We start from the raw sequence: 13777 nt of genomic DNA, 5'->3' as shown, positions 1-13777 counted from the left end.
GAACAGGAGTAAGAGGTGTGCCCTTGCAGCAGAGAAGGCTCAGGATGTCTTTGGCTGCACTGGGCAAAGTGCTGCCTGCAGATTGAAGGAGGGGTCCTGCCCCTCTACTCTGCACTGGTGAGGCCACACCTGCAGGGCTGTGTCCAGTTCTGGGCTCATCAGCATAGGACAGACACGGAAAAACTTGGGACAATTCAGAGAAGGGGCACAGAGATGATGGAGGGACTGAACATTTCCCATGGGGAGGGGACAAGAGAGCTGGGACTCTTCACTGGAGGAGTCTTGGGAGGATCTCATCAACCCAGTAAACACCTGAGGGGAGGAGGGTGCAAAGGGGAGAGAGCCAGTCTCAGTCCAGTGGTGCCCAGTGACATGACAAGAGGCAATGGGCACAGCCTGAGAACTGCTGCAACAGGGGGAGATCTCCCACGGCATGGTAGTACCATGGCCATGTTACGGCATTTCTTCCTGAACTTTGTGAAGTTTCTGTTCCATTTCTTCAGCCTGGATAGCAGCATGTCTTATTCCCAGCATATACTCACTGTATTGACATTCCCATTTATTCATTGGCCTTTCAATATCTGCTGTAATTGGTACTTCTCCAAACTATCCTGCTCTTTGACATGACAGAAGTTCTTCGCTCATGCTATTGAACACAACAGTGGAATGTAGTTTGGAAGGGAACCTACTGCATGCCACCTCTCCCTGGGGTCAGCATTGCTTATATTTTTCTCCTTGGCTTTACCTTTGAAAACATCTTTCTTCAGTGAAATATCAATGTGCAGCAAATATAATGCAAATAAACTTCTTATTTAAAAACATTAATAATGGCTTGGTGACACACTCTGGGTAGACAGTAACATAATGTTTCTGCAGCATAGAAAAATATGGGATCATGCAATTGATTTACTTATTCTTTCATTTTTTTAGAACTCATTTTTAGTTCACCAGACTTGCATATAAAGGACACGAAAGCCGGGTTGGAAGGGGCCCTGAGAAACCTGATCTAGTGGGGTTGGAAGTAGATAATCCTTAAGGTCCCTTGCAATCCAAACCATTCTATAATTCCATGTTTCTATGACTCCTGGTGAGCTCACACAAATACATCTCAAAATACAAGAGATTCTGTCACTTGTGGGTTGACACTGCACAACAGGCATTGCTAAAGTAATGGAAGTTTTTGATTTAGAACATAAATTGCACGTTTTTAACACCAGAGAGTCCTTCTTGCCTTCAGTATTTTGGGTTGCTTTGAAATTACTTTGCATTTGTTAATTTTGATTACTGGGTCTCAAATATTAATAAAATAAATAGAAATTATTTGCATTCACTAGCCAACCATGTAAATATCCTTTATAAAATAAGATTTTTAAAAGCCTTTCAATGGTTTTATTGCAGTTACATCACCTGTATAAAATACCTCTGTTTTTTACACATTATTTTTACTATGCCTTGGAGAAGAACACATTTCTAGGTTAACATCTGCTTAATAGCTTGTCTGATTTCAAATACTTGCAAATAACATGTTGTTTTCTGATTTTTACACTGAGAAATCAAAAAGAAAATTAAAACTGCCACCAGTCTTCCAACTTGTAGTAAAATTTCTCAGTGCTCTAAACTGATGTACAGATGTTTTTAAGGCATTTTTGCTTTAATGCTGGAAGAACACAAGAAAATATTAGTTAGAAGAGGTTTTACAAGGAAAGATTAAAACATGCATGAAGATAATATATTTTTTAATAATTTAGAAATCATTATGAGATAAAGTAGCTATCTGATGAAAAACAGCAAATATTCTGTGGATATACAAAAATCTTTGTTATGTCTTCATAATAATGTATGTAGAGATATAAAGTGAAAATGTACTTACTGTGGGAGTAAGCAACTCTTTTGACTCTTTCACAGACATAACTTGCATTTTTCACAAACCAGGAATAGTATTCAACACAGTACCTGAAGATGTAGATAGGAGATGCAGTTAAAGATAAGAGGCTTGTTATCTTTCATAAGGAGAGGGACTTTGGACAAGGGCATGTAGTGATATGATGAGGAGGAATGGCTTCAGGCTTAAAGAAGGCAGGTTTAGATTAAATATTAGGAAGAAATTTAGTGTGAGGGTGGTGAGGCACTGCAACAGGTTGCCCAGAGAAGCTGTGGATGCCCCATCCCTGGAAGTGTTCTAGGTCAGGTTGGATGCAACTTGGAGCAAACTGGTCCAGTGGAAGGTGTACCTGCCCATGGCAGCAGAGTTGCTACTAAATTGTCTTCAGATCCCTTCCTCTCAAACCAATCTATGATTCTATGATAAGCACAGTATATCATGATGCTATTACTAAATATGGAAATAAAAAGCTAGATTCCAACCTCAATGATGTCATTAGATGTTTGGAAAAATGCAGATGGGCTTTTTTTACTTAGCTGGAATACTGAAGCCAGATCAGGTACTGATTGGTGTACTGGGACACATTTGGGTCTCAGCCGGTGGCCACAGACCCTCCAAAATGATCACTGGTGATTGAAAATTGTCATTTTGGGAAAAAAAAAAAAAAAAAAAAAAAAAAAAAAAAAAAAAGCCTGAAGGAGTATTTTAAGGAGACAGGAGAAAGAAAAACTAGTGCCAGGTTTTACCTCATGGCTTCCTTTCTGGAATATCTTCTCTGACCAACACAGAGGCACAGCTGGAAGAACCTGCAGAGCTCCATCACACAGGGGTTGATCTTCTGCACTATGACAGTGACAGGAGGGGAGGTCACTCGGGGCTCTCTGAGCATGGCCTGTGGGCACCCTGAAGAAAAAACACAACCAGAACTAGTCCAAGTACTTGTCCCACTACATTTCTTGCTCTACCTTATCTGGGCTATAGCCTCCAAAGCAGTGTCTTCCCTACTCCAACAAATAAGGGATATCCCTGCAAATGCCATCCTGGGGCTCTGGGAAGGAAGGAAGGAAGGAAGGAAGAAAGGAAGGAAGGAAGGAAGGAAGGAAGGAAGGAAGGAAGGAAGGAAGGAAGGAAGGAAGGAAGGAAGGAAGGAAGGAAGGAAGGAAGGAAGGAAGGAAGGAAGGGGCACCTGTGTGTGCTGTGATTGCCAACTATTTTTTCCATGTGTGTAACTAGCAGCAGACTTTGGCTATGTGTGGATAAACTGCCTTACCTGCTGAGTATAATCCCCTTAGACAGTGTAATTGCATTTCCAGGTTCACATGTCTCACACATTTTATAGCTCTGGGCAAAAGCTATGTTATGTGATAGCGGGGGTTATGAAGGTTAAATTTGGACTAATGAAGTTCTGTTGAAATCAGCTTGAGTCATCTAGTGCTGACAAGAAATTTAATATAAAATGGCATTCTTGGGCAGGAGGAAAATCAAGGCTCTGCCAACCTGAAAGAGATTGCTATGAAACTATTTCCCTCCTGGCAGCTCTTGACTAAGATGGCAGGAGTATGTGAGGAGTAAGGCACAGACACTGGCAGCTCTCAAACTCGCAGGCTGCTCTGAAAACCAGTTGTGTATCAAAGGCACTACACAAACAGGTGTAATTAGCCAGAGATGGGCAAGAGGGAGACCCATTTCTCTTCACCCCAGAAATTTCACATAAATATCATTAGGCTTTGTCCACTTAATAGCATTTGAAACACCTTGATATTTTCCTACATGGAGTAAATTAAAAATTAATAATTCCTTGCTTAAGTAAACACGTTCCATGTTAATAACCAAACATCAGAGCATGGGGCAATGAGATTTTAATATAAGTTGTCCCTGAAAAGTAATGTTAAAATTGATGAGAAATAACAAAGTTTATGAGTAATTAAAACTTCCTGGAGGCCACACTCCTACAAATTTCAGCCTCCACAGAAGTGAGTCCTCCTATCCTGCCAACCAGGTGTTAAATGTTTTACTCAAGTTGTGTTTTGCCAGTAGAAATTCAGTTTTATCTAGCTGCAAATTGAATGATGGCAATTTCAATTTGGAGTAATCTATTTGGGAAAGAGAAGTCAAACAAAAATGCTGAAAGCCAAGGAAATTGATTTGGTTTTAATTTTTGACAATCACTTTAACATTGTATAGGCATAATTCTATATTTGTTTAATGATGAAATTATTTTTCAATTAATTTTCTATTTAATTTTTTTTGATTGCGCAGTAAATTCACATCATATCATTGAAATTTAAATTTTCACCCATTCATAGTAATGCTTTATACCTCTTCTCTAATAAATTTCTACTGTGAAAAGTATTTCTTTTGTGTTCAGTACATAAGTTCAAAAAGATAACTAAAACCAGGCATTTATTTCAGAACTTTCTTTTCTAAGAATCCTCTTTCTTAAGAAATCGAATTAGTCAAGAGACCAGAAAAGGCGAGAACCACAGTTCCTGTGCAGAGATTTCCTTCCATGTATTTGAAATTGTCACATTATTGTCAGGGGCAGTGAAGTGACCAACTTTTGCAGTAAATAGACAGCTCTTTTATTAATTCAATATCACATCCCTGTGACACTGAGATTAAATTCTGCTGCCAGTGAAGAGCAATATTGTGGTTACTGTGAATGATTCAGACTCAAAATATCCCTCCCTGTATGCTCTAACATGCACATTTATGTGTTTTATTAGTTGGCACCCACTTCTGTGATTTAAGAAATGAATGATTGGAATGAGACATCCCTCAGAACAATGTGGATGCCCTTTCTTACTTTGGGATCCCACTGTTGGATTTATTTCCCCAAATGTATGATTGTTAGAACCAGGCAGGCAGCCTCTGCCACCGTGGTTTCTCACAGAGAGGCACTTGGTGACTCCAATTCACCCATCTCACTGAAATCCATGTTTCCCAGCCTTTCCAAAAGATCCTAGGTTCTCCAGGGTCTATAGTGCTGTCCACCAGTGGAGGACTCTGGTATTTGGAGCTCTTTAAATGGAACTAAGATGAGAAAATACTAAATCTGATTTCAGAATTAAATAACATTATAAGAGCTAAAAAGATGACCATGAAAACCAAAGTTTTTTCCCAGCATTTTAGTTTGTTAGACTCCTCTGGTTTTATCTAAAATATCAAGCCTAAAGGATATTGAAGACCCCTGCAGGCTGATATGGTATCTTTGCACTATCCAGCATCTATCCTTCTCTTAGACAGTTACAACACAGAAACACAAGCAGATGAGAACTGAGCTTTAATGAAAATTCAATTGATAATGATCCTTTATTTGCTGAGGAAGTAGTTTGCAGAATTGTAAATTCAGAACAATTCTGGGGGTTTCATGTGGCATGAGCTGGTTCCATTATTTTATTTATGATGAAATTTAAACCATGATAATTTCTTTTGGAATGACTTTTAAGAATGAATTCTCCAATAACCAATCAATGCTAAAATTGCCACACAGAGTACCTATGTCAATTCTATCACCACAATATGATCTATATTTTGAATTTGCAGTTGTGTACAATTCACAAACAAATGGGAAGCAGTCCCATGGAAATTTTGAGTGGTTTACATGCATAAACTGACACAAAAAAATAACCATGTATGTTTTTTCTGCATGGGAATGTTTCTATCTTGCAGCACTTTCAAACGCATTGCTATTTCTGCTGCATGAGCTGCATTTACTTACTGGTAGCTGAGTAAAGTTTCAGTGTCACACCAGGTCGGTAGGAAGGTGGCATAGACAGTACTGTGGAAGGCAAATCTAGGGGGAGGGAAAAGAATAGAAATTGCTTTGATACCTTAAAAGAAAAAGCAGGTTGACTGAAGGAGCAGCAGAAAAGAATAAAAAACTAACCCTGAACTCACAGTTCATTAATAAACACTTACATAGGCAGTGATGTATAACTACATTATCAGTCATCTATTTCTATATATTGCTTTCTATTTCATAAATGTGCCAGCTGACACACTTGGTTGTTATCCCAGATTAATCTTACCTGGCTCTGTTTGTATCAGTTTGCTGGCTTCTTGTGGAGAAACTGTCTGCATCCAAATCACGGGCATGTCAGCTGTGGGAACAGAGACTCTTCTCTTATTCATTATTTATCTGTCTACTGGGAAGAATTGCTACATATGAGACAGCTCAACACCCAGAGTCCCTCACCCAGTACTGCCAGTGACATATAAAAATGCCAGGATGAAATAGGAAGAACAAAAGCTCTACTTGACTAGAACTTGAAAAGCCTGTGGACTAGGGAAGGGAAGGATTTCAGGAAGACATGTAATGGGGACACCAAAAGAAGCATCTCTATTTTGCTTTTTCACAGGTCTGCTCACCAAATTTGGAGCAAAATGTGAGGGAAGATTCAAGTGGCAGAAGTGTTTGTGGGAAGCAAGATCAAGTTTTTCCCCTAAAGATAAGAAACTACAGGATGAAAGTTCTATAGCTGATTTTGACATTTCTGCAATAAAGTAATCAACTCACTGGTAACCCAGAGTGGGTCTCCCTCCAACCTCCACCTCAGAGACACTTGGCCAAACCCCATAGCAGTGGGGTAGGGCAGGTTCCAGGGCTCCTGGCCATACTCACTGGGACTGGGCTGCGGGGCTGGCAATGGGGCCAGGCTCCCCCCAGGGCTCAGAGGGGGTTTGGCAGTGCCTTGGGGCCTGGGAGCCTCCATGTGGGCTGATGGAAACCATGATCCTTTGGCTCCAACTGTCCTTGGCCATGGTGGGAACTTTGTGGTGGGGATTTCCCCTCCTTTCTGGGCAAGAGGCATCCTGGTAGCTGGAGAAGCAAGACAGACAGAGAGGGCACCAGCACACTGGGGATGCTGATGCCCCACAGCAGCAGCAACTGCAACATACTGAGGGAGAATAATATCTAAAATACACCCAGAAAATCCCATCTACCCCTTGAGTGCTTCTCTGGCACTTGAACAGCCACTTCTCCGTTTTGTTTTAAATATGGAAACACAAGGAGCTCCTGTTTGAAATTTTAACTGAGAACATTTAAACATGTGACTTTTCTTAAACAAAAAAAGAAATTGAAATATTCCTGCAGGGCTTTGTGTTTCTCTTCACATAATTTGTGCTTAATTTCCTGAACTGCTTCACTACAGTAGAAAGAGAGAAAAGTCTTGTCTGTTCAAAGGTGAGCAGACAGGTACTGGAAGGCAGATGCTGCAGTTTGAGAACTGGAACCCATGGCTATAAGAGATAACATAGGTTGGCATGTGGCTAAAGAAATTTAAAAAATTTATAAAAGACAGCAGACTGACTACAGAAAATGCAGGCGTTTTGTAGGAGAGAGATGCAGCTGCTTGATGACAAGGAGGTATGAAGTCAAGGTCAGAATTTCTATCCATTTATACTACAAGCGTGCAGGTGCAAAGCCTTATATTTTGGCTTCCAAAATGGGGGAGATCAGCAGTTTTCTATCTTGTAGCCCTGTAGCAAAGTTAAATGTACTTAAGTTTATGAAATGCTCAAGTACAACTGATTGTCATATAAAAAAATAGAGAATAATACAGAAAAGAATTACCATAGATATAAGAGGAAATAGTTTGAATAATCTTATTTTTTGGTTTGAAACTAACTGCCAGCTTTTCTCTTCTTCTCTGCCTCTTTAGAAAACTTAGTTTTTCTGATAAAATGGCTTTTCACTGGAGTTTTTCTATCCTCCAGCTCTTCAATGCATTACTGAGATCATCTGCTGATTCAGAGAAATTTTATGCTACCTTTTATTTGGAGTTAACATCACAGTTAATTGTGCAGCAAACATACATGATCACTTGTCAAGACATCAATCAAAGGGAACACAAACTTAAGTCTGACAATATTTGCTCACATTTAAATGTCCAGCCATATTCTGCTGATGAATCCAGTGTCTTGTTTGGGTCTTCCTGTAATTTCACGAAACTTGAGAAAATCGAATCTAGGTCTTTGAGGTGTAAGAAGACAAGGTTAGAGCACTCACTTCCCACTGCATGTTGTGTGAGAGAAAGGAAAGAAATCAGATTCTGCTACCATAGAAGCAGCTGTTGTTTCTAATTAAAGGGGGTTTGGGCAAAGTGTCATCTTTTTTGTTTCTTTTTTAAAGGAGAGAATCATCCCACAGCTTTCAGCACACACAACTTTCCACTGATTTCAGTCTGCCTGCATTAATCTATCATTGAAAATGGGAGACAGTGATGGGCAACAGTGGAAGGAGAGCACCTGAAGTGCAGCTCAAACTGGCAAAGGCATTTTGGGTGGAAGAACCATGCAGGACAATGTCTGAATGCATTCACCTTCACTCTGAAGGTAACTCATGTAAAGGCAGGAGGTCATTTGTTCTGAGAGCTATGGAAGGCACCCAGTCAGATTTATGAGCACTGGAGACCCTCCTTAGCCCAGTGCTGAATCCTGTAAAAACTCTCATCCCAGCAGGTTTTGTTTGTTCCTCCACCAGAAAACCTTGTAACAAATAATTTAAAAGTTTGTGAAATTTACTTACATTTATAATAGAATCATTGTATTAATTTTTCAATATGAAGTATTATTCTAACTGTAATCAAATATATAATACTATGCAAATATATAAGCAATAATAAAAAAAAAATATTTCTAGTAGTAGAAATGAGGATGGAGTACTCATTGCAAGAGCTATTTGGACATGATTTTCAGCCTGGTTCCTGTCTCCTTTTGTTCCCCAGGATGTACTTACCCAGGTCAGATGATGTGTTACTGGAAAATGTGTAATTAATAATAGGAGACTTTTCTAGTATTTCCAAAAAATCAGACAGATTTTTCCCTGCAAATAGAAATGCTTACAAATATCAAGAAAGGCTTGTTTGCAGAATAAATCATCACTGAGGAAAACCAGGACAATATTTTTGGATGGAATGATTTTAACTTTTACCTGTTTGCCCTGCCATCACACAGATAGAGATACAATCAGAGTCATTGCTCTGACGCACTGAAAGGCAAAAAAACATAAAAGAGATAATTGTTACCAGATTTCCTTACATGGAATTATCTTAAACAGTTGAAAACACAAACAAAAAATGGCATTTGGCTATGGCAGCTGACCAAGTATGTTCCTTCTGATCTAATTTTTTGACAAAAATATCAAACCTCCATCAAATCTACATGTCAGTATCTTCAGGGAAAAAGTTTCTATCTAAATAATATTCTAAGTTACAGGTATTTTTATATGGAAAAAAAAATCTTCAGATAAAATAGCCCATACTTATTCTATGTGAATCAGAATTGCTCAAAATGTCAGTATGCAGTAATAATTCTCAAACGCACCAATTTTTAGTATTTAATTATAAAACATTCAAACAACATAACTGCTCATAGAAAGATGTACGTCTCTATATTGCACACATACACATTATATATGTATCTTGTTCCACGTGTTGAGGGAAAAATGCTGTTGAGTAAGAGCAATAGGCTTTTATCCACATTTTTCTTGCTTTTTTCCATGCCAGGAGTAAATGAGACAGATAAGACAATGATAAATATTCAAAGGAAATGCAAACCTGAGAGAATAGAAGTGGATTTGAAAATTTCTGTGAGATAACTGGTGGAGTTTCCAATGATATCAACAAGTAGAGCTGTAAAATCTAGACAACAAATAGAGAAAGTTTATTATTGAAACCACAGGTCCTATCATGTATGCTAAGTCAAAAATTCACTTTTATATGTGATGATATTTTAGATATATGCTCATACATGACAAAGTTTAAAATATTTTAAGGGTTAAAATATTTTGCTGGAGCGGACTGAAGAAACCATGAGAACACCTTCAGAAGAATATTTCAAAGACGATATCCAAAACTACATCAGTGTGTCTAAAAGCAAACTTAAATGGAATTTATCTGTTCAAGAGAATGTTTTAAAGTAATGCTCTACTTAGCCTACTTAAATGTAGAAGGAGATCTAAAGCCTGCAGGCTTTCCCTGCTGTAATTGCCTGTCTGCTATGTAGAACCTCCCAATAAGCATTGGATTTTTTTTCTCTGGGATCTGCTTCAGACATACTGATGATTCAGATGTCATCCCGAGAAATGGCTGCTGGTGGTGCGGTGGTCCTTTCTAGCAGTAAAAGGTCACTGTTCTCATTTAGGCAGTAATGGACCTGAGCCTTGAATTTTTACTGCTTTCAAGAATGCTCCAATTCCCAAGATATTCTGGAATTGCAGCAGAAAGATTAAAGTTTCTCTGTTATTCTCCAAGGTGAATTAGGTAATTTTCGATAAAGGCTTGGGAGATGTGTGGGTCCAGAGAAATCCATGAAAGCCACTGTGGCTTGTGCAGGGTCACCACATGTGTCATAGAGGGTTTGGAGTCTGGTCTGTAGCTGCTGGTCTACTCTTGATGCATTATATTAACCAGTCATAGAATCCAAACACTCAGTGCATCCTGAGATATTAAATTCTGTGAAATCAGAGGTATGAATGAGGATTTCACATGAAGGCTTTGCCCAACAGTGTATTGTGGTCTGTTCAACAGTTCTATGAAGATGTTAGTCCTTGCTTTTCCCTTCTCTTGGGCTCATTGAAGTTGCTGGAGCCCATTGGTGGAGAGAAGCCTTCGTCCATCTCCTATGGGTTATCTCAGGAGAGAAAAAGTTGCCAACGTGATATATCATATATTGCTGGTTGTCTCTCCTGTGCTGCAGTTTGTATTCCAAAGAGGAAAGGGAGGCCTTTTGCCAGTCAAACCACACCAGTCACTTGACTGATGGCTCCATCCCAGACAGGTTGGCTGGGTGCAGCCACCTGAGACTGAGGTCATGGAGTTAGAGCAGCCACTCATCATGAGTTATGGCTGCTGACCTCTGTGTGGTGGTGGTGGTGGTAATCATAAGGATGAAGTCCGCAGAATTCAGACTACAGCTCTCAGCTCCAAAGGAAATAACTCAGCTTAAGCACATGTATTTGCTAGCCTCTTTTGTGTACCCACCTGTCAAGTCATTTGTCACATTATTCAAACAGTAGCAGTAGTGCAGAGGGAACTTGCCAGGGTCAATATTTTTTGCATTAGAGACTGGAGGGAGAGACAGAGAAAAAAAAAAAAATCAGTGTCTTGTTGCACAGGCTGTGGGAGAGAAACTGCTCCTGAGCTGAGCAAAGCAGCAACACTCACTGTTATAAATGGTGACTGATACTTTGTGGAAGGCAAACGAGCTGTAAGAGGTGACACTCAGCAAAGAGAAGAGTTTCTTGGTACCTGCAGAAACACAGGTCCATGCCATAAGTGCTTGGAACAAATTGTGAGAACAGTGTGTTTTGACTCTGCTCATTTAGTGTCTAAAGGATTCCCGAGGTACCAGTATGATACAGCTGCCTAACGCTCAGTCTGCTCTCATTTCCACTGAAAGAAAGATAATTTGTATTGCTTCTTCCTTTTTATTTTGTTTTTCTTTTAATTAAAATGTACACTGGATTAGAAAGTGCTTTTGAAAGGCCTCCTGCAAGTAGTTATACTGTGTCTATATAAAAACCCACACTAATTTCCAAGTTCTCTGGGGCAAACAGCCATCTGCATTATAAATGCATGAAGGTAACATTCTCTTAGAAGCAAATCTGGAGGCTGACAGCACATGTTTACAGCTTCTCCTGCAAACACTTGTAGTGCCTTTTCTCCTGCACTGCTGGGCTGGCAGCTGTGACCTGCCCAGCATGTCCCATTACCTCTGAGTGCAGTGCTCAGCATCCCGTTTACCAACTCTGTCAGGTTAATAGCAGCCAGGTCCAGGGACTTTGCAGGCAGCTCTGAAAGAAAAGGGGTGCATGAGGGCACAAGGAAACAGCTGTGCACCCACTGCTTATATGTGCTAGAAATCTGCTAGAATGGGAAAACTAAAAGGAGGAGATTATATACTGGGGTGCACCAAAAGAAACACTGATGGGAAAATAAAATTCCAGGACCACGAAGACAAGTCTAGAAAATAGCAAGATATAGCAACAGTAGAATGGTCGTCTAAAATTCAGGTCTGCCAGCTGTGCCCTTGAACATGACCTCGAGCAGCTGCAGAACCCAGCCAGCCCTGGCGTGCTGGTGCCCTCTCCTGCTGGGCTATGGATGTTTGCTGCCAACAGTGCAGCAGATCTCACCATGCCGGTCACAAAAGGCAGAGAAAGTGCCTAGGAAAATGTTCCCCCTTCCCCTAACCAACATGAAAGTACAGATTTTTGTTTTTCAGCTACATTGATGGCTAAACTCCTTGCTACAACAGAATAATTTTGCTGTAGCCAAATCACACTTTTTCTTAGCATGTTTTATTTCTGTGGATGTTGCTTATTTGTTTTTACCAAGTCAAAAATTTCAAGGATTTTTTTTGGCTTCCCTCCCACAAAGTCATGCTGAGGCAGAGCAGTAACATGTCTGTGTGAGGGAGGAAGGTGTGTGAGCATGACAGAGAGAGGAAGAACAGAGCACGACAGAAAAAGAAGCACAGAAAGCTGAGATGAGAACAAAATTGGATTTGGGGAGAAATGCAATTTTCCAATGACATCAGTATTATTTATAACCAATTTGAAGCCAAGCTGAACCCCAGGGCTGAAAGCAGCTCTTGTGCACAGTATAGAAGAGAGAAAAGGAAAAACAAAAGGGAGTGAAGAGCTGGGAAGGAGAAAAAGGAAAAAGAGAAGAGTAGATTTTGGGAAGGACAGTTGTTATCCTGGCCAGGGACTGGATTGGGTGGGGTGGCCTTTACAGCAGGGGTGGGCTGGGGCTCACAGACTGAAGGAGCAGGGCCCATCTGCTGCCACCTCTGTGACCAACACTGCACCTCCCACTCCCATTAACGCCCTGGCTGTGGCTTCTGATGTGCTGCCTGTTACCTGCAGTAGCCAGCACTGCCACTTGCTTCTCTTTCTTATTTTCTTTTCTTACGCACGAAGCTGAAAAGTGAAGAAAGAGACTGAGAAACAGTTTTCCCTGTTCAGTTTGCCCCTCAATAATCAAATATAACAAATATATATCAAATATAACAGTAAATATTTGTAGACATCTTAACTAGGCTTGGACATAGACTTTACTGCAAGGCACAGAGTAAAATAAAGCCGAATCCAAACAAATCTTCCTTTCTCTGTGAGTGTTTGTTATTCAGAGCAGTCATGTAATTGAGGACTGTCCTCAAGAGCTGTTTTGCAGGAGGAGTGGGCTGAAACTGGGCTCAGGAGTTTGGACCGGGTTTCTGGGATTCACTTGGTGACCAGCTGAGGTGCCCAGCAGTAAATGAGAGATTGCAGGACAAGCTGAAGATATGTGTTTGAGATTTAGGTTTCCTATCCCACCTGCTGAGCGTCTCCTAAGAGTAATCCAAAAGGCTCTCCAAAGGAGTCAGCGCTAGAAAATGCTAACCTGCTTCAGCTTCTCAGCCCATCCAAGTTCCCCTTTATATGTGTTTATAAAGGCGATATACCCAGTAGACAGTGTATAATCAAGGGTTTATAAATTGCGAAGTGGTGTTAATTAGCCGTATTAACAACTCTCAATTAGTCAGAGCTAAATTTGGATTGACAATCTAGATGGTAGGAGCGCTTCTAATCCTTCTCTCTCTTTCCTTATAAATCTTTCTGGTTCCAGATTCTTGGCATGCGATCCAGGAATAGGCACCACCTGCTCTGCTCTGCTGAATGACACCAGCCCTGCAGCTCCAGCCCATCAGCCTTGCCTGCACAGGGTGAAACACCAAGCCTGCCACAGATGTGGGGATGGGGCTCTGGAAGCAGCTGGAAAAGAGACACCTGGGTTATTCCCTGGGGAGCGGCAGACCATTGTCCTTACCTGTGCTGAAAACCAGAAAGAGACATAGAAATCCCAGGCTCATCTTGGCTGCCATATGCCAGCAGAACCTCTGCAT

At 40.5% G+C, this 13777-nt stretch overlaps 1 protein-coding gene across 1 annotated transcript; it reads right to left on the bottom strand.

Moving 5' to 3' along the window:
• Positions 1-1560: 1560 nt before the first annotated feature.
• On the bottom strand, positions 1561-13777 carry HHLA1 (HHLA1 neighbor of OC90). Its single transcript, XM_066204186.1, has 15 exons — positions 13702-13777; positions 12753-12812; positions 11601-11681; positions 11053-11136; positions 10870-10953; positions 9445-9528; positions 8820-8876; positions 8625-8711; positions 7767-7853; positions 6507-6704; positions 5914-5985; positions 5604-5678; positions 2629-2785; positions 1871-1953; positions 1561-1657 (listed from the first exon to the last, which is right to left on the bottom strand). The coding sequence occupies exons 1-15, from the start codon at positions 13775-13777 to the stop codon at positions 1614-1616; spliced, it is 1329 nt and encodes a 442-aa protein (XP_066060283.1). The 3' UTR covers positions 1561-1613.

The sequence above is a fragment of the Chamaea fasciata genome, unplaced genomic scaffold (assembly GCF_029207755.1).
Source record: "Chamaea fasciata isolate MVZ Bird 193981 ecotype frontalis unplaced genomic scaffold, bChaFas1.0.hap1 SCAF_1, whole genome shotgun sequence".
Lineage (NCBI taxonomy): Eukaryota > Metazoa > Chordata > Aves > Passeriformes > Sylviidae > Chamaea > Chamaea fasciata.
Note: the sequence above shows the minus strand (reverse complement) of the source record. Positions and strands in the feature narration are given on the sequence as shown.